The sequence below is a fragment of the Caretta caretta genome, chromosome 3 (genome assembly GCF_965140235.1).
Source record: "Caretta caretta isolate rCarCar2 chromosome 3, rCarCar1.hap1, whole genome shotgun sequence".
Taxonomy (NCBI): Eukaryota; Metazoa; Chordata; order Testudines; family Cheloniidae; genus Caretta; species Caretta caretta.
The window spans coordinates 208186125-208205789 of record NC_134208.1 but is presented as its reverse complement, the minus strand read 5'-3'; the positions used below and the strand labels follow the sequence as shown (position 1 = coordinate 208205789).

Genomic DNA, 19665 nt, shown 5'->3' with positions numbered 1-19665 from the left:
ACTGCTGCAAGACTGGAGTGATTTAAGTGTTATTTTAAGCGCATTCACAAAAGGGCTGATTCTGTTAGTCCTCTGCATGCAGAATTTCCACCGAAGTCAACGAGAGTACCAAGCACTGAGGGCTTAAAGTACAGTTTCCAGGAGTGCAAGCGTATTATTTATTGTGAACGGAATCACCTGGAAAGTTTATGCACAGCAAATGAAGACACCTCACTTTCCACCATTTTGTGTTCATCTGGTTCAGAAACCACCCTTGTAGTTACTTCAGAAATCTCTTCGTCTGCTGACCAGCAAGGCACGTCATCAAAATAATCAGGTTCATCATCACCATCTGATGCAGCCATTCTGATAAAGAGAGATCAAATCAATAATAGCATTATACATTTTAATTAGGGGTGTGTGTGTGTGTGATTCAAAATTATGGTGTTTCAAATAAAGGGAAAATTTAATAACATGCTGCTTTTATTTAGAATAGCTTGTCTGCTAAAATGTTATACATTACACATAACTGAGTTATGGCCACCACTAATTGGCAGAATGCAATTTCAAGAGCAAAAATATTGTACACAGCAAACATTTGAAATGATGATTTTTTAAAATAATTCTTGTCCACAACTTAGGAATCCTGGCTACATTTCCTAGAGAAGTCAAGAATTTCTATGGATCTGTTACAGGAGTGCAAAGAAATCAAAAACCTTCAAGAATGACCATCAGCAAAACAGGGAAGATCAAATTTGATACTCCTGATCATTCTGAAGTTAATAAAAAATAAGGACTTCTTTATACTTCATAAAGCACAACAACAACAAAAAAGAAAAAGGAACAAAGCCATTTTCTGCTTTTCAAGTCAACTCTAAAGAAAAAAGGAACAAGCAATTACTTTTGGAAGTGGTGGTAAATCAGAGTGCTTAAAAGCATTAGAATGGTGCACATTTTCTAACAATTTACATTTGGATAGTTCCTTTCATCTAAAGAAATCCCAAAGCACTTCAGACACCACACAATGCCACCGTGAGGTAATGATCTCTGGTGTGGAACACAGTAGCCATTTCATAGCAACAGTAATATTACACACCAGTTTGCCAAAAGGAAAGAAAGAAATTTTTTTAGGAAACCTATTCCAACATAGCAACTATGGAAATATATAGTACAGATGAGTTGTGGGGTTTTTTGGCTCCCGACTTTAAGGCACATCATTACATATTACAACAGTGCCCAGTGAATGATGGAAAAGGTTAGAGGCTTTCACATGCAAAATATTTCTCCTCTAAGCAAAGGTACACACGTAAAAAAACTGATCTAGCCAGGAATGGTTTTGTTTGTTTAAACTAACTCGGAACCAGCAGTCAGCTCTTGTCCCTGCAGTTCTCGGAGGAGTTCTTTCACCCTTTGCTGATTCTCAGATGTCATATGTATGGTCTGCAGAGGCATCCTCGTTTCAGGTCTCTGTTTGCTTTGCTCTCCTCTTCTGATAACGCAGCTTGTTCTAAAAATTAAAAAAAACACCCACACACAAATTCCACGTTTATTTATGTAACTGAAATTATACAGACTAATCAGATTCCAACATCAAGAATCCAACAGAAGGATTAAAGTGAGGGCTCCTTCAACACACAGGCACAATGGGACACTTGATTCTGTTTATGTGTTGGAGGGTCTTTAACAACAAATACACTTTTTTTGGTCTTATGTCAGATCCTAAGTGTTTTCAAGTCATTTGGCTAGATAAAATCATCAGTGGTTACAATACAGCCAAGCATGTTTAAGTATAGATTGGCTAGAATACATTTTGTGTAAAAAAAATCTGACAATAATGCACGCACACTAAGATTATATGATAAAAAGACTTTCTGGCAGACCAAAAGCTATCATACATTTGCATTAAAACATGCTTTAAACTTGGAAGCGTAAAACTTGAGGAGGAGAAGTTAGCTTTAAAGGACTGGTAATTCAATATGCAAAGCAGAACTCTTTGCCTGTAAGTTTAGATTTTTATTTTAACATGAAAATTCACTTTTTCAACATTTACATTTTAAATGGAAGCTGATTATAAGGCCTGTCCACTCTTCTTTCTAGAATTTGTACCATCTATTGTTATTTGCCAGTAAGAAGACTGCTCCAGACTAGTGTTATATAGTTGCTGTGGTGAAAATAAGTTGTACCAGAGAGAAAGAGTGCCACTAAGCCACTGCCAAAAGCAGCAGGAAGAGTGTGTGTAAATCCCAGGGAACTGAGCACAGAGTTTGGAGCCAGAGATCCTGAATCCTATTGTGCTTTTCCAACTCCTCCCTCAATTAGCCTTAAGACTTTAAAATTTACAAACATTTGCTGAGACATCCCACTACTCTATGCTGAGATTTATTTGATGGCTCACTAATTTCTGTAAACCTCACTTACCCCCATGTGTGAAATCAGGTTAACTTGCTCCGCCCTCACCTGAAGGTCAGACCAGAACTAGCGTCTGGGACTTGAAAGCTAGCAATTACAGGCAAAGTTCAGCACCAATCTGGTCATTTTAAAAGCTCCATTTAGGCACTATAATTTCACTGTGCATAACAACTACTCAGGGGTTTCCACCTTACTCTCTTCTGAAACATTATCTTCAGTGGTTAACTGCAGTGAAAACTACACCAACAATTACTCAGGTAACAATGGTCTAAAAAATGCAGCAAGAACTATCCAAACCTGCTTAACTGTGGCAAAATCCCTTGTTTAATTGCAAGGGATACAGGCCCTGATTTACAGGTTAAGGGAGGCTTTTACATTGGCACTAACTTGAAAGAGAATAAATACACACACAAGAAGTATTTGAAGAGCATTTGTCTGTATTTCTTTTTAAGTTATTCTATGTGTATGTGCTTTAATCTAAGCTGTTTACCCAGGTTTCTTATTATGTAAAATAAGTTAACTGGAAACTTTCCCAAGTATAAGAATGCCTATTCTCTTTACATTTCCAAACATTCAAAGGTTTTCAAAAAGTGGATTTGAAGTGTCCCACAAATCTTAGTCACACAGAAAATGAATAATAATGACCTGGATGCAACTGGCAGTTCCTCAAAGCAGCAAAAGTCATCCCCATCATCCCAAGTTTTGCTTGACCCTTTCTTATTTCCACCAGCATGAGATTTGTTACATTGTCCTCTGCCTCTTCCTCCTCCTCCTCCTCCGCTTCTGCCTCGTCCTCTTCCTCCGCCTCTATTCGGCCTTCCTCTTCTCTTCCCCGCTGAACTCATTTTCTCCTACTAAGGGAAAAAAAAAAGGTTAAACAAATATTCTTATAATTATGCAATACAGTCCATGTTTCTTGGTGCACATCATACTCTTATTTATATGGTACAATAAAGGGTATTGTTAACAAATGGTCTGTTAGAAACTATGCCTTGTCTAATTCATAGGTCTGAGCACCAAGCATACTCTTCTACAACAGTTGTTGTAAAATACAGCTATGGCCTCATGGAAACTTAGAATTCACATCCATTCAGCCAGAGTCCATCGGTGCCGACCCTTAAGCATTCATGAGTGCAAGCTGGGGTTTGCACCAACTGAGCTCACCAGGAATTACCCCTGCTTGAAATACACAGACCCAATGGATCTGCATTCATCTTAGAGGGATCAGTGAGAGGCCACAGTGTTCTGCGAGGAGTCTCCTGCCTCCTTGGAAGCTTTGGCCCCACTTTTTCGTACTGCAATTCTAATGGGGACACAACGATGGAACTTTCTAAGGCACAGATGACCCAAGGACAACCCTTAAAGGGGATCTCCACTGTGGAGAGGTGTCCAGTCTTTATTACTTTTCCACCCTAAAGTTTGCAGGGCTGGGAAGGATGAGGATGCATGTTCCCCTACCTCAGCTCTTCTTTAGCCTGCTCACTGCCCTAAGTAGATATCCATATTGCTGAGTGCCTTCTGGAATCTGGGAGGATGTTGCCACAGACATGGTTGTGGACCTCTTCTGTATGGGAGGGAAAGATCTGTGGGTAGAGTCCTCTCCTCTGGGAGCATACCTGGACTCTCTAAACTGAGATCTAAAGCAATCTGCATGAGGCACTGTAGTCTAGTGGAGAAGACATGAGTCTAACCATACCACTCAACCTTCAATCCTGCCATTTCATGACACAAGCCATTAAAAACCTATGACAGAAGACCAAAATGTGGAACATCTGTATTTTGTTGCATATCCCAACATAATTAACACCCTATAATAATAGCTGTTCACTGTAACACTGATTTTACAGGATGTTTTCTCATTGCGGAATTCAATAAGCCAGTTTTTAAAAAAGAAAACGGCAAAGACAACTGCCATAATATGCGATCACAAAGACTGTTTACTTGGCAATTATCCAAACCAATGTTATACTTTACCGATGCAGCACATCTGGGGAAGACGCTCTATGTCGACAGGAGAGAGCTCTCCCATCGGCATAATAAAACCACCTCAGCAAACAGCAGAAGCTATGTCGGTGAGAGCAGCTCTTCTGCCGACATAGCGCTATGCACTCGAGCGCTCATGTCAGCGTAACTTATGTTGCTCAGGGGAGTGGTTTGTTTGCACCGAGTGGCATAAGTTTTGCCAACATAAGCTGCAGTGCAGACACAGCCTTACTCTACAACAGAGTCTTATAATGGAAACGAGTCGCTATCTCAGCTAAAGAGAGGCCGTTGCCCCTCCAGAGTGGAGCAAGTAGGTGGGCAGCATTGCTGCAAGGCCGCGCTAGAGAGGTACGAAGCCTGAGCAGGGCCCCCAGCAGGAGCACTGGGTACAAGCAAAGGTGCACGGTCACTGTTGGGGCTGACATATCAGTGGGTTAAGACACCTTCCAGGTGGTGGGGGGGGGGTACGGGGGGGGGAAATTCACATCCAGTACAAGACATAAAACCAACTTAATCACTCCCAGTGACAGCACAGCCCCATATGGGACCCCCACCCGCCACCGCGACCCCACCCATAACACCCCCCACCCGCCGCGAGAGCCCCCCCACCCCGCCCCGCGACCCCACCCATAACGCCCCCCACCGCCCCGGGACCCCACCAGCCCCGTACCACGAGCCCACCCATAACGCCCCCCGCGGGACACCCCCAGCCCCGCACCACGACCCCACCCATAACGCCCCCCACCGCCCCGGGACCCCACCAGCCCCGTACCACGAGCCCACCCATAACGCCCCCCGCGGGACCCCCTCATTCCCGCACCACGACCCCCCCCCGTAACGCCCCCCACCCCCGCGGAATCCCCCCTCCCCGCCCCGCGACCCCACCCATAACGCCCCCCACCGCCCCGGGACCCCACCAGCCCCGCCCCGCGACCCCCCCCCGTAACGCCCCCCGCGGGACCCCCTCATTCCCGTAGGGCACCTGCACATAACCCCCCCACGCGGGACAGACCCTCACCCCACAGCACGCCCATGGGATCAGTCCACCCCCCACGTAACACGAGCATGGGGGAGCCCCCCCCCAACAAAAACGCCCGTGGGGGACACGCTGCCCGGCGGGGGACCCCCCGCTACACCCACCTGCCACAACTGACTCCGCAGCCGGCCCAGCGCAGGCACCGCCGACCCGGAAGCGAAATGCCTTCTGCTTCCGGTGCAAGAGTCAATCTGTCCCCATAGCAACCGCAGACACCGCGTCCCAGGCATGGCCGGTGAGAGCCCCCCGCCCCCTGCCACAGCCCGCCCCCCCCGGACCCCCACCACAGCCCGTTCCCCCAAACCTCCCCACCCCAGCCCGTTCCCCCCGGACCCCCCCACCACAGCCCGCCCCCCCCGGACCCCCCACCACAGCCCGTTCCCCCAGACCTCCCCACCCCAGCCCGTTCCCCCCGGACCCCCCCACCCCAGCCCGCCCCCTCCGGACCCCCCGCCACAGCCCGTTCCCCCAGACCCCCCACCCCCGCCAGAGCCCGCCCCCCCCGGACCCCCCCGCCCCAGCCCGTTCCCCCCGGACCCCCCCGCCACAGCCCGTTCCCCCAGACCCCCCACCCCCGCCCGCCCCCCCCGGACCCCCCCGCCACAGCCCGTTCCCCCAGACCCCCCACCCCCGCCAGAGCCCGCCCCCCCCGGACCCCCCCGCCCCAGCCCGTTCCCCCCGGACCCCCCCGCCCCAGCCCGTTCCCCCAGACCCCCCGCCCCAGCCCGCCCCCCCCGGACCCCCCCGCCCCAGCCCGCCCCCCCCGGACCCCCCCGCCACAGCCCGTTCCCCCAGACCCCCCACCCCCGCCAGAGCCCGCCCCCCCCGGACCCCCCCGCCCCAGCCCGTTCCCCCCGGACCCCCCCGCCCCAGCCCGTTCCCCCAGACCCCCCGCCCCAGCCCGCCCCCCCCGGACCCCCCCGCCCCAGCCCGTTCCCCCCGGACCCCCCCGCCACAGCCCGTTCCCCCAGACCCCCCACCCCAGCCCGTTCCCCCCGGACCCCCCACCCCAGCCCGTTCCCCCAGACCTCCCCGCCAGAGCCCGCCCCCCCCGGACCCCCACCACAGCCCGTTCCCCCGGACCCCCCCGCCACAGCCCGTTCCCCCAGACCCCCCACCCCCGCCAGAGCCCGCCCCCCCCGGACCCCCCCGCCCCAGCCCGTTCCCCCCGGACCCCCCCGCCCCAGCCCGTTCCCCCAGACCCCCCGCCCCAGCCCGCCCCCCCCGGACCCCCCCGCCACAGCCCGTTCCCCCAGACCCCCCACCCCAGCCCGTTCCCCCCGGACCCCCCACCCCAGCCCGTTCCCCCAGACCTCCCCGCCAGAGCCCGCCCCCCCCGGACCCCCACCACAGCCCGTTCCCCCGGACCCCCCCGCCACAGCCCGTTCCCCCAGACCTCCCCGCCAGAGCCCGCCCCCCCCGGACCCCCACCACAGCCCGTTCCCCCGGACCCCCCCGCCACAGCCCGTTCCCCCAGACCCCCCACCCCAGCCCGTTCCCCCAGACCTCCCCGCCAGAGCCCGCCCCCCCCCGGACCCCCCACCACAGCCCGTTCCCCCAGACCTCCCCGCCAGAGCCCGCCCCCCCCGGACCCCCCACCCCAGCCCGTTCCCCCGGACCTCCCCGCCAGAGCCCGCCCCCCCCCGGACCCCCCACCCCAGCCCGTTCCCCCGGACCTCCCCGCCAGAGCCCGCCCCCCCCCGGACCCCCCACCACAGCCCGTTCCCCCAGACCTCCCCGCCAGAGCCCGCCCCCCCCCGGACCCCCCACCACAGCCCGTTCCCCCAGACCTCCCCGCCAGAGCCCGCCCCCCCCGGACCCCCCACCACAGCCCGTTCCACCGGAACCTCCCCGCCAGAGCCTGCCCCCCCCGGACCCCCCACCACAGCCCGTTCCCCCAGACCTCCCCGCCAGAGCCCGCCCCCCCCGGACCCCCCACCACAGCCCGTTCCCCCAGACCTCCCCGCCAGAGCCCGCCCCCCCCGGACCCCCCACCCCAGCCCGTTCCCCCAGACCTCCCCGCCAGAGCCCGCCCCCCCCGGACCCCCCACCCCAGCCCGTTCCCCCAGACCTCCCCGCCAGAGCCCGCCCCCCCCGGACCCCCCACCCCAGCCCGTTCCCCCAGACCTCCCCGCCAGAGCCCGCCCCCCCCGGACCCCCCACCCCAGCCCGTTCCCCCGGAACCTCCCCGCCAGAGCCCGCCCCTCCAGACCCCCCCACCCCAGCCCGCCCCCCCCGGATCCCCCACCCCCGCCAGAGCCCGCCCCCCCCGGACCCCCACCACAGCCCGTTCCACCGGAACCTCCCCGCCAGAGCCCGCCCCTCCAGACCCCCCCACCCCAGCCCGCCCCCCCCGGACCCCCCACCCCCGCCAGAGCCCGACCCCCCCGGACCTCCCTCCACAGCCCGCCCCCCCGCCCCCCAACCCCCGTCAGAGCCCGACCCCCTGCCACAGCCCGCCCCCCCCGGACCCCCCACCTTCGCCAGAGCCCGAACCCCCCGGAACCCCACCACAGCCCGTTCCCCCAGACCTCCCCGCCAGAGCCCGCCCCCCTGGACCCCCCACCCCCTCCACAGCCCGCCCCCCCCGGACCCCCCACCCCCGTCAGAGCCCGACCCCCCGCCACAGCCCGCCCCCCCCGGAAACCCCGCCAGAGCCTGACCCCCCCCGGCCCCCCTCCACAGCCCGTTCCCCCCGGACCCCCCCCGGGCCCGCTTGGCAATTCACACAGGCTGAGGCCGTTCAGAACCGCGGCGCCCTGCAGCCAGATGTGCCCCCTGCAGGCCGGGCCATCACGGATCCCGGGCAGGGGTGCCACCCTCCAGGATTGTCCGGGAGTCTCCCGGAATGGAAGATGAGTCTTCAATTAAGGATTCTGTCCTGTGATGAAACCTCCAGGAATCCCTCCAACCAACATGGGTAACCCTAATCCCATGGCAAGGTGACAATAGCAACACCTGACCTTATGAACACAGGATCAGATTCCTGCTCCTTCCCGCTGCTGCAGGGGTTAGCGCAGACATCGCAGTGCAGCTTGTTCAGCAGGTAGCATCGGGTTTGCTCAGGGGCCTCTGCAGTTCTGAGCAGAGTACCCCCATACTGGTCTGTGTGTATGGGCTGCCTAGACAAAGTGGTCAATTGCCCTTACACTATTACTGGCTTTATAAAGTTTTACACCATCATGTAGGCTCTGGCTAGAATTCCTATCTTGCGTGTGAACCTCATTCTGATGAGTACCTGGATTCCAGAGTTGCCAGTTTTGCTTGGAAGCTTCATCACAGGACATAATGTTTAATTAAAGATTAATCTTCAATTCCTGAACACTCCAGGACAACCCTGGAGCATTGGCAACCCTCCATGAAGCCCACCTTTTAACCATCTCACAGCTGCATCTGATAGCTGCAGAAGGCTGTGCCTTTGTTGCGGTGGGTCCTAAAGTGTGGAACTCACTGTCTGAAACATCTGTCATTATTCATCTCTCCCCACATTTCAGAAAGAAAAAAACCCTCAACTTATTTATTTCAAAGGGTTTTTTTATTGTGACTACTGTTGATCCTATGTTTATTACATTTCCCCAACTATCAGTTTTTTCCCTTCTTTTTGTACAGGACGCTAACATTTGTGTCTGTCCTGAAGGTTGAGTGTTTCTTTTCGTTATGTTTTTCTTGTATTTGACTTTGTTCTCATTAATTTGTATCACGCAGTACCCTGAGTGCCTTGGAGGAGGAATATGGACATTTTATAAATACAATTATATTATTGATTGATTCTAGTTTGTTTAAAGACTTGGATTCCAAAATGAAAGTAAAATAATGACACACCTTTTCTTTTAACAGGTCCTGAAGTTTATAGAATATCTTTTGTATTTCCAAATAATGACAAATATGGTAAGAAATTCTTGAGGGTTAATGCTTACTTATTCTTGTTGACTGTAATTTAAAAAATTGATAAAATATGTCAGAACTAGGGTGACCGTATAGCAAGTGTGAAAAATGGGGACACTTTTTTGGCAAGGGAGGTGGTATAGTTGGTTATATAAGACAAAGCCCCTAATACTGGGACATCTAGTCATCCTCATTAAAACTGAGTTTATGGTATCAAAAATGTTCTATATACCAACTTCATTGCCTTGACAGAGGTCAGTTTTTTAAACCAAAATGCTTTCTTTAAAAGGGAAAAGAGAAACTGTTTCAACAACACGTCTTGCTTACTGCTAAAACTAAAATCCCTAAAGATTTGTGGAAACTAATATAAGTGAATTTGTTTTCTTAGCATTCCCTCCAGTTATTCCAAACCTTAAGACTTTGGTTACCTAAAACACCATTGCTTTGGTTGAGAAAACTGGATTGAACTACTTTCAGGGCAAAAAATCTGGCTCCATTGAAGTCAATGGCAAAACTCCAATTGACCTCAGTGCGGCCAGGTTTTGATTCTGAGAGTTTACCATTTCAAACCCCAGTCCTGCAATCAGCGCTGCACTGGGAGACTCCTGCACCTGTACGAAGGTCCTTTGACATTAGTAGGGTTTGCACTGATGCGGCACTCCGCTGACACTGATCTGATTCTCGCATTAGGACCACAGTCAGCCAGTGGAGTCAATACTACGTGATGCAAAGCAATTCTCTGATAAGACCTAATTCTGCTTCCATTGAAGTCAGCAATGAAAATCCCATTGACCTCAATGGTGCAAGGTTAGGCTCATAGACTCAGGTGTGACTCCTTTGTTAGTCCATATTGGTCAAGGGAGTGGAAGAACATATCTGAGAATTCAATCTGAATTTCCTGTATGGCAGCATAGAACTTTATTATTGTAGGCCACCAGATTGTCCTATATTTGAGTGGCACTGATAACTGCGAATATAGAGACATAAGAACAGCCATACTGGGTCAGACCAAAGGTCCATCTAGCCCAGTGTCCTGTCTTCTGACAGTGGCCAATGCCAGGTGCCCCAGAGGAAATGAACAGAACAGGGAATCATCAAGTGCTCCATCCCCTGTTGCCCAGTCATAAAATGTAAGGCCAAAAGGGACCATTCTGATCATCTAGGCCAGGGGTGGGCAAACTTTTTGGCCCGAGGGCCACATCAGGGAATAGAAATTCTATGATGGGCCATGAATGCTCACAAAATTGGGGTTGGGGTGCAGGAGGGGGTGAGGGCTCTGGTTGAGGGTGTGGGCTTGGCTGGGGCTGGGGATAAGGAGTTTGAGGTGTAGGAGGGTGCTCTGGGCTGGGACCGAGGGGTTTGGAGGGCGGGAGGGGGATCAGGCCTGGGGCAGGATTGTGGGAAGGGATGCAGGTTCTGGCTGGGAGTGCAGGCTCTGGGGTGGGGCTGGGGATGAGAGGTTTGGGGTGCAGGAGGGTGCTCCGGGCTGGGATTGAGGTGTTTGGAGAGTGGGAGAGGGTTGGGGCAGGGGGTTGGGGTTTGGGGAAAGGCTCAGGGGTGGAGGCTCCGAGCAGCACTTACTTCAAGCAACTCCCGGAAGCAGTGGCATGTCCCTTCTCCGGCTCCTACCCAGAGGCGCAGCCAGCCAGCTCTGCACACTGCTCCATCAGCAGGCACCGCCCCTGTAGCTCCCATTGGCGTGCTTAGGAGCCGGAGTGGGTCCATGCTGCGGCTTCCAGGAGCTGCGTAGAGTGGTCCCAGACCCTGCGCCCCAGCCAGAGCAGGGCCCAGTCACGTGGTGCGGCTGCCGACCCTGCACCCCAGCTGGAGCTGACCTTCTGCATGATATGCATGATCCCCTACAAATCCTGTAGGAAACAATCCTGCACAGGGAGTGAAATGGATTAAATAATAATAATAATTAATAATTGCTCTCTCTGACCTAATAGGTCTTTTGCATCTTTAACTTCTAGAGATTTATTCTAAGATTTAAGTTTTTTAGTTAAATACTGCCTGGTTCAAATGGAAATGACTGTTTGAATTTCAATATATTGAAAGTAACAGGGTTTCTCGGACTACTCTTTTGATTCACTCGTTTTAGATGGTGAGTGTATAAGAACACCTGATGGTGCTCTTGAGAGGCATGGAGGTGGAGTTCATACCACCCCTAATGGAATTACTTACACAGGAAACTGGAAAAACGATAAGGTAATTTAAAAGTTCTCTATTTTAAACTTCTGTGGAGCTTCCAGTTACCATTAATGAATAGTCTATTGTTTCCCACTGGTTATCTAGTTTTAAAGAATAAGCCTTGGGTTGTCTTTCTGAATTACTGAGACAAAATGAGTAAATATCGGAAAAGTTGGTTTTTGTTGCTGTTGAGAAAAAAATTGGTGCTACAGAGTGTGTAGCCCCTGTAATTAGACAAATAACAATGCAATTAGAAAGGAGCCTCTCCTGGCAACACTTGGTTTGGCATGGCATTCTTTTTAGTCTGTTGGGCTTTTTTTTTTAAAGATAATTCAGTAAAAAAGCTACATTAAAAGAATTTTAAACAAAGGGAAACTGACTTATCCATTTTGATTGTCCAAGCTGAGAGAAATGCAAGAGTAAACAGAGCATCAACAGCAACAAGTAAACTGTTAAGGTTTTGTAGTAGATGCAAGTTTGATGAAGCTGAGGTATGTATGGCCTATGGGGTGTGTATTGTATTGCTTTTGGGGTATGCATTGCTTGGAGTGCATTGTTGACACCATTATAGGCATTATGAAGTTAGAAAGAAATGCACACGCCTTTTCTCTTAACTTCTTATTTCCATTCTATTAAGGTTTGGGATGAGAGTTTAAAAGCTGAGACTCTCTGCTGAATGGACACAAAAGATCCCATGACACTTTTCGTAAGAGAAGGGTTTACTGTATAGATACCTTGGCCAAAAACTTCTGAGACCCATCTGAAAACCTTGCACAACTGAGCCTGGGTAATCCCTAAAGAGTATTAGGTGCCCTGCCTGTTTTTATTTAATAATGGAGTACATTCAAAGAAAATTATCTGAAGACATAGGTATACATCAATATTTTAAGAATAAGTATTAATCCTCTTCCTCAACTCCTTGTTAAACATAGATGAATGGCATTGGAAGGCTTGAACATCCTTCAGGGGCAGTTTATGAAGGCGAGTTCAAGGACAACATGTTTCATGGACTAGGAACCTATTCATTTCCAAATGGAGCAAAGTACATTGGAAATTTCAGTGAAAACAAGTAAGCTTAACGCCAAAGACACAAGAGTTGTTTAGGCTGCTCCCTCCAAACATGTGGGTTTTAATACTGCAAGATACTACATCTCCACACAAAGTTGACTGAATGTGGGAGTAGCTTTCTCTAGCCAGTGAAGGATGATACGCTGGAGGGGAGGGATAGGATACAGAAGGACCTAGACAAATTGGAGGATTGGGCCAAAAGAAATCTGATGAGGTTCAATAAGGATAAGTGCAGGGTCCTGCACTTAGGACGGAAGAACCCAATGCACAGCTACAGACTAGGGACCGAATGGCTAGGCAGCAGTTCTGCGGAAAAGGACCTAGGGGTGACAGTGGACGAGAAGCTGGATATGAGTCAGCAGTGTGCCCTTGTTGCCAAGAAGGCCAATGGCATTTTGGGATGTATAAGTAGGGGCATAGCGAGCAGATCGAGGGACGTGATCGTTCCCCTCTATTCGACATTGGTGAGGCCTCATCTGGAGTACTGTGTCCAGTTTTGGGCCCCACACTTCAAGAAGGATGTGGATAAATTGGAGAGAGTCCAGCGAAGGGCAACAAAAATGATTAGGGGTCTGGAACACATGAGTTATGAGGAGAGGCTGAGGGAGCTGGGATTGTTTAGCCTGCAGAAGAGAAGAATGAGGGGGGATTTGATAGCTGCTTTCAGCTACCTGAAAGGGGGTTCCAAAGAGGATGGCTCTAGACTGTTCTCAATGGTAGCAGATGACAGAACGAGGAGTAATGGTCTCAAGTTGCAGTGGGGGAGGTTTAGATTGGATATTAGGAAAAACTTTTTCACTAAGAGGGTGGTGAAACACTGGAATGCGTTACCTAGGGAGGTGGTAGAATCTCCTTCCTTAGAGGTTTTTAAGGTCAGGCTTGACAAAGCCCTGGCTGGGATGATTTAACTGGGATTTGGTCCTGCTTCGAGCAGGGGGTTGGACTAGATGACCTTCTGGGGTCCCTTCCAACCCTTATATTCTATGATTCTATGATGAGGCCATCTTGAAATTTTTCATTTTGTAGGGCGTTTTAATGAGCATTGGCAAGTTGGGGTGTAAATCTGCATCGCTGCAGGACACTGTGCACTAACAGTCCATGTGGACCCTGTTTCTGTGCACTAAAAGTTCCTTCGTGTGCATTGATGTGCAGCAGTTTGAAGCTGCGGTATTAGGAAACTTGTAATATGCAGGAGCAGGGTCTACACGAACAATTAGTGCAGGCCCCGCTGAAGCATTGCAGATTGACACCCCCTATCTGCTCTTTTAGACAAACTATTCGTACAGACATGGCCATAGATTCATAGTGTTTAAGGTCAGAAGGGATTAATGTGCTAGATTAAAAAGACCTTTAGCACTCAGTATTTTCTCCCTGTCAAGGTACTTTTACACTGTAATTAAGTCACCTCTCAGTTTTCTTTTTGATAAGATAAACAGATTGAGTTCTTTAATTGTCTCACCGTAAGGCCTTTTCCCCATCTCAGAAATCATTTTTGTGGTTCTTTTGTCCACCGTCTTCAATTTTTCAGCATTCTTTTGAAAATGCAGACAGCAGAACTGGACGCTGTATTCCTGTATCGGTCTCACCAATGCTGTGTATAGAGATTAAGTCATCTCACTACTCCTCCTCCTCACCACTCCCTTGTTTACACATCCAAGGATAGCATTAGCCCTGTTTGCCAGAGCATCACACTAGGAATTGGTATTGAGTTACTTCTCTGCTATGATCCTTTTCAAAGTCACTGCTTTACAGGATCCAATCCCCCAGCCAGTGCTTCATGTGTGCCAGCACTTGCCAGCACCTCTAGCCTTGAAAGTTCATAGCCCTGGCACCCCTGGGCTTGCTGCATCAGTTATGAATGTAAAAAAATTGCTTGAGCTCTTTCATAACAAATTAAGCACTGCCCCCAGTCTGTAGGTATGGCCTGCATTCCTTATTCCTCTATGTTTTAAGACAGAAGTTTAGATTCCAAAGTGATGAGGAAATGCTGCATCTGGAGGTATATTTTTTTTATCATTCAGATTAATGGAAAAGCTGTAGTGCTGACCTTATAAAACAACAGCTGAGGCTGTTGATGCAGGGCTGTGAATGAGGGATTTTGTATGAGGAAGAGATTGTATGTCCCTGAAACAGAAAGTGGATCTTGATTTCATAATAAGTGGATCTAATCAAAAAAGTTGACTTTAAAACTGATGTCAACAGTGTTCATATTCATTCTCCTTAAATGAGTCTCAGCAAATTTGCTCAGGTTTGAAGTTAATACAAGATTTTTTTTTTTTTAACTACCATCTCAGTGTAGCGTCTGAAAAGCTAGCTGCATTTTTTCTGTATTGTTAACAAACAATGAAGAATCTTGAATCAGAATACAGTTTTGCTGGTGATGCACAGAGTGAACTGAATACACTAGTGCTAGTAATGTGACCAGTGATTATGGTATTTTTAAGGCACCAGTCCCTGCTGTCAGAATCCAATCAGATACCAAATACAAATCTGTATCCTAAAAACAAACCAGTATTTTTTTGGAAAAGTAATATCACATTTATTTTAGCGCTTTACCAGGAAAATCCATTTAAAATTACACCGCCCAGCATATGTAGTTGCTGGTTCAGAGTTTGTAATTTTAAACTTTATTTTAGGGATTTTGTATGCACTATGATATGAAACGCAAGATGTAAGCTTTCTGTGAGAACAAAGAGTGAGTACCTACCATTTTGGCAAGGACATTTGGAAATACATCAAGATGGTGGCTCCCGGGTGTGTGTTAGGCCAGAACAATGCCCATACACGTCCTTAAGTGAGATGTAAGTGATGCATAAGTCTCCTGTTGGCCCTTTGCACAGGGATGAATATCATCAGTTGTGAATATGTGGTCAATCCAGTATGCTCTTAGCTGCAGGAAGGATTGTGTGGTGTTGCTCTGGGTCCACATATTAGCAATATTCCTTATTATTAGCAATATTCCTTGCTAGTGAACTTGTTCAGACATATCAGAGATTACTGTGTGAGCAAAAAATTTGTGAAGGGGAGTTGGTAACAAAGCTCCTGGAATATGATCAGTTGACCGGTGGTTGGCTACTCCACAACAGAAGTTAGCTGGTTATCTACCACCATCGTCTGACCCAACATACTATGAATCTTCCTGGCATTCAAAGAATCTGTTTTCTTTGCCACCGTCTTTATAGTTCTCTGTAATGTCTGAGGCTAGCTTGCAATTCTAAATACCCTGTGGTCCCTGACAACCCTTTCTAGGTTATCTTGCTAACTCTCAGGATTCCTTGAGAAAACTGAGATACCACCATGCCAGTTTGCAGCCACCACTATTCCTCTTGAGAAGTGAATGAGAAACTGGTCCCCCAGGACTGTTTTTAAAGTTTAATTTTCCATTGCCAAGGCATATTGGAGCATAGACATTGCTTCACTGAGGGAGTATTCAGATGTTTTGACCTTGAACAGAGCTTTAAAATATCCACAGAGACATGCTTTTTTGAGGAGAGAGTCCAAAATGGCTGTCACAGGAGTCTAGAAAACACTGCGCTTTGCCTTGGCGCACCATAACAATGAGAATTGGTAGGGATGGGGAAAGGAAAAGGAACGTTACGTTTACAGCATTAAGATCACACAGTAACTTGCTTTATGTATATGTGCATCTTGCGGATACCACTAATAAAAATCAGGGTAAGTTCCATGGAGCTGAGTCCAGCTAACCTCAGATCCTGGCTGGGCACTGATGGTGTGCCTTCACAGGCCACCTACTGGGAGGAAGTTGTAGGGCACCCACTAGGCTATTGGGAAGGGAGGTGTAGCCTGACTGGCCCACTTCTTTTGCCCTATATATTGCCCCTGTTGAAGTCTTTCCGGCTCCTAGGTCAGAGCTTTTATAGCTTAGTCATCGAGTTTGAGGCCAGAAGGGACCATCCAATCATCTAGACTGACCTCTTTTATTTCACAGACCACCGACACCACCCAGCGTCCAAAGACTAAACCCAACAAACGAAATAGACCAAAGCACTCCAGCCCACAGGAGACTAAGCTATTATGCACCATAGGCAGAGAATAGGAGAGACCCAGGTGCACCAATGCCCAGGGCCCTTGCAATGGCAGGGAGTTAGTTAAGTGAGATCTATCCAGATAATCCAGCAAGTGACCCACTCGTGTGCTGCTGAAGGCGAAAACACCCCAAGGTCACTGTCAGTCTGACCTGGGGGGAAATTCCTTCCCAACCCCACATGGCGATCAGTCAGACCCTGAGCATGTGAACAAGAACAAGCCAGCCCAGCACCTGAGAAAGAGAACACTTGTTGGTGCCACCTCAGTGCCCTGGCCCACCCCAGCCAATGTCCCATTTCCAGCCTTGGCCATCCCACATGCTTCAGATGAAGGAGACAAAAAAAAAATCCTGAATATATTGGGCAGAAAAGATCCCTTTCTGGCTCCCGGAGCATGAGTTTTAGGAACATCAGACAAACTGGAAGGGCTCCTGAGGCTATTGAGGAGATAATTACCACATGAAAAAGTTAAGGGACCTGCTTGCTCTGTAAGGTGGGGTGGCGGTGAGTGTTGGATTCTGGTGCCCCAACTCTTGCTGGTCTGTTGATCTATCTAGGTATTTCTAGAGCTCTCACCATTGTATTCACAGCACGTTGATTGCATTCTCCATTAACAGATTGGTTTTATACTGTTACAGGCTGGAAGGTGAAGGAGAATTTATAGATACACAAGGCCTGGAATGGAGTGGCACATTTCATTACACAGCAGCACCAGGACTGAAGCTTAAGCTGGAAATGTAACTATTTTGCACTGAAGGTAACATGTATTAAATACTGTTCTTGTGCTGCATTTTGACTTAATAGTTGTAACCAAGGTTCACAATAGCAACTGATGTCTTAACATATTTATTAGAAATAATTTCCCAGGCTACAGACTGTAAATAAAATTAACCAAACTAAACATTCTATTGTTTTTCTTTTCATTATGAAGTTCCATTTTATGGATGTCTAACAAATGATGTGGAACAATGGGTTGAATTTAAAACCAGAGCCGTTAATGACTGTAATTAGTCTTGAAAATAATTTAGTTATTAAATCTATGGGAGACTGTAACAGGAATTTTAGCAAGTTTGAGTTTCAAAAGACAACAGGACTCTGAAGACACCATTCATCAATGAGAGAGACCCTTTTGTGCTTAATATGTGCAAGTTTCAGAGAAAAAACCAGCAACTGTCCCACACAGCTGCGCTCACAACCGTGCACACACACAGCATGATTGCACTTGCACAAAGTGCCACTAGCGCACCACTGCGGTGCCACCATATGCAAGAGTAGCACTACAGTTAGTCCCCCCGGTACAATCCCATAATGCTCCTGGCCACACTTCAGAAACAGCTCTGACAGCTCAGCGCTTTGGTTCCGTCACCTGCCAAGCGACTCACCTGGCTGCATACAGGCCTTGGAACAGGTGAGGCAGTATGTAGCTGATCTTAGTGCCACCCTGATCCCTCAGAGTTCTAGGACAATGACAATTGTATTTTACATTTTTATTTGGCTTTGATCAGCACCGAGTTCTGTCCAGAACCGTACACATTTTGGTTTTACGCTTTAAAAAATAGAACTTTGTTTTACAGTTTGAAAAAGAAATTGTTGAACTTTTTTTAGGCGGGGGAGGGGGAGAGAGTGAAAAGTGGGACCAATGACTCTTCAACACCTGAAAAATGAGAGAGCTTAATAAGCTCAGGCGCTACCTCCTCCTGCAGATGCAATACACTGCAGTGCATCAATGCTCTGATTTTATGGGGGCTGGGAGTGGCACCTCAGCGAGGCAGCTGCATCTCCTACCCTGAGGTCTGGCAGACAGGGAGCAGAAAAAGGCACATTGAGTAACAACAGATACCAGACAAACCCCCAGCCCAAGTACATCCGAGTGTTCTCCATACCTCTCCACAACCCCTTTGTCCCTAATGATCTGGGGTTTCCACTGCATGAGGTGGGGCAGAGGACGTGAGGGTAGAGATAGAAACAGACACAAATGGACCCAGTTTGATCTCCTGCGGGAGCCAGGTCCAGACCAAACTGCCAAATGAGCTGAACAACCATACAGACTAATCCACCAATGAAAGAAATCAACAATGGCGAACAAGTGTGCACCACAGTGCCCGAGCATAAAAAGAACAACAATAAGTAACTGATGAGGACAGAAAGAGGCAGATCCAGGAAAATATCAGATCAAAATGTATCAGAATGCTGTTCCTTGCTAAAAATCAAGTTTTGGAGCAAATTCAGACCTAACCTGTTTTGAAAAGCCCAAGCTCTTTGTCAGCTGTTTGCAAACAGGACATGCTGATCTGGGATAAAACACAGAGGGATGCTTCACTTTTGAAAATTAAAAAACTCTATTGACTCATCCCCAGTCCTGGTATTTGATAGTATTTCCCAAACTGTAGCCATATCAATAGATGTCAGAAGCGGCAGTCTCAATGAACTGCTACTCCAGGCCTATGGCCCTGATTGGTGACCCATAGCATATTGTTCCAGATGGCTTTCAAGACTCCAAAGCCAGATTTGCTCAAAAAAAGAACATCTGCTAAGTTTATAGGCCTTCAAGAGAGTCACCAGGTATTGGCAGGGATTTGATAATGTCCAGCTAGTGACAGACCCCAAGCTGCTCATTATGTTCACATACACCTCAGACCTAGACAATGTTCCCCTTAGATGCCAAGGATTGCTCATGTGCCAGATGTGATATAAACCTAGTGCAGAATATGCAGCAGAGGAGCCCTGGTGGTGGCTCATATCTTACTGAGGAGCCTTGCTGGCCACCTAGATTTTCCAGGAATTGGAATGATACAGAGAGACACATGGGGCCTGCTTGCTTCACCACAGAAATTAGAATTGATTCAAATAGCCTCTACTGCTGATTCACAATTGCAAACTGTATTCAAGTGTGACATAAGAAATGGCTGGCCCAGTTACTTACCAGGCGTCGCACATACAGTCCATGACCTTCTCTGTAACCAGAGAGGCACTCACTGCAGCTGAAGGCCAGATTACCTATGCCGTCTGATAAAGAACCATTTTTAGGTGACAGCTATTTGTTCAGAAAGGTCTCCAGAAAAGGCTTCT

At 49.1% G+C, this 19665-nt stretch overlaps 2 protein-coding genes across 4 annotated transcripts in view; one reads left to right on the top strand and one right to left on the bottom strand.

Annotated features, from left to right (window-relative positions):
• DHX57 (DExH-box helicase 57) overlaps positions 1-5649 on the bottom strand; it is a 31661-nt gene extending 26012 nt beyond the window's left edge. Inside the window, exons 1-5 of one of the 3 annotated variants that reach the window (XM_048842399.2) lie at positions 5512-5587; positions 3847-3952; positions 3034-3242; positions 1334-1486; positions 178-345 (exon numbers count right to left, since the gene is read on the bottom strand). In XM_048842399.2, the coding sequence (XP_048698356.2) occupies positions 178-345; positions 1334-1486; positions 3034-3233 (521 nt within the window). In that variant the 5' untranslated portion in view covers positions 3234-3242; positions 3847-3952; positions 5512-5587. Of the gene's footprint in view, positions 1-177; positions 346-1333; positions 1487-3033; positions 3243-3846; positions 3953-5511 lie in introns of all 3 variants that reach the window. The other 2 variants (XM_048842396.2, XM_048842397.2) reach the window with 2 other exon arrangements.
• MORN2 (MORN repeat containing 2) lies at positions 5584-17497 on the top strand. Its single transcript, XM_048842400.2, has 5 exons — positions 5584-5642; positions 9245-9295; positions 11394-11500; positions 12415-12551; positions 17235-17497. Exons 1-5 carry the CDS (start codon positions 5636-5638, stop codon positions 17335-17337), a joined length of 405 nt encoding a protein of 134 aa, XP_048698357.1. The 5' UTR covers positions 5584-5635; the 3' UTR covers positions 17338-17497.
• Positions 17498-19665: the final 2168 nt, after the last annotated feature.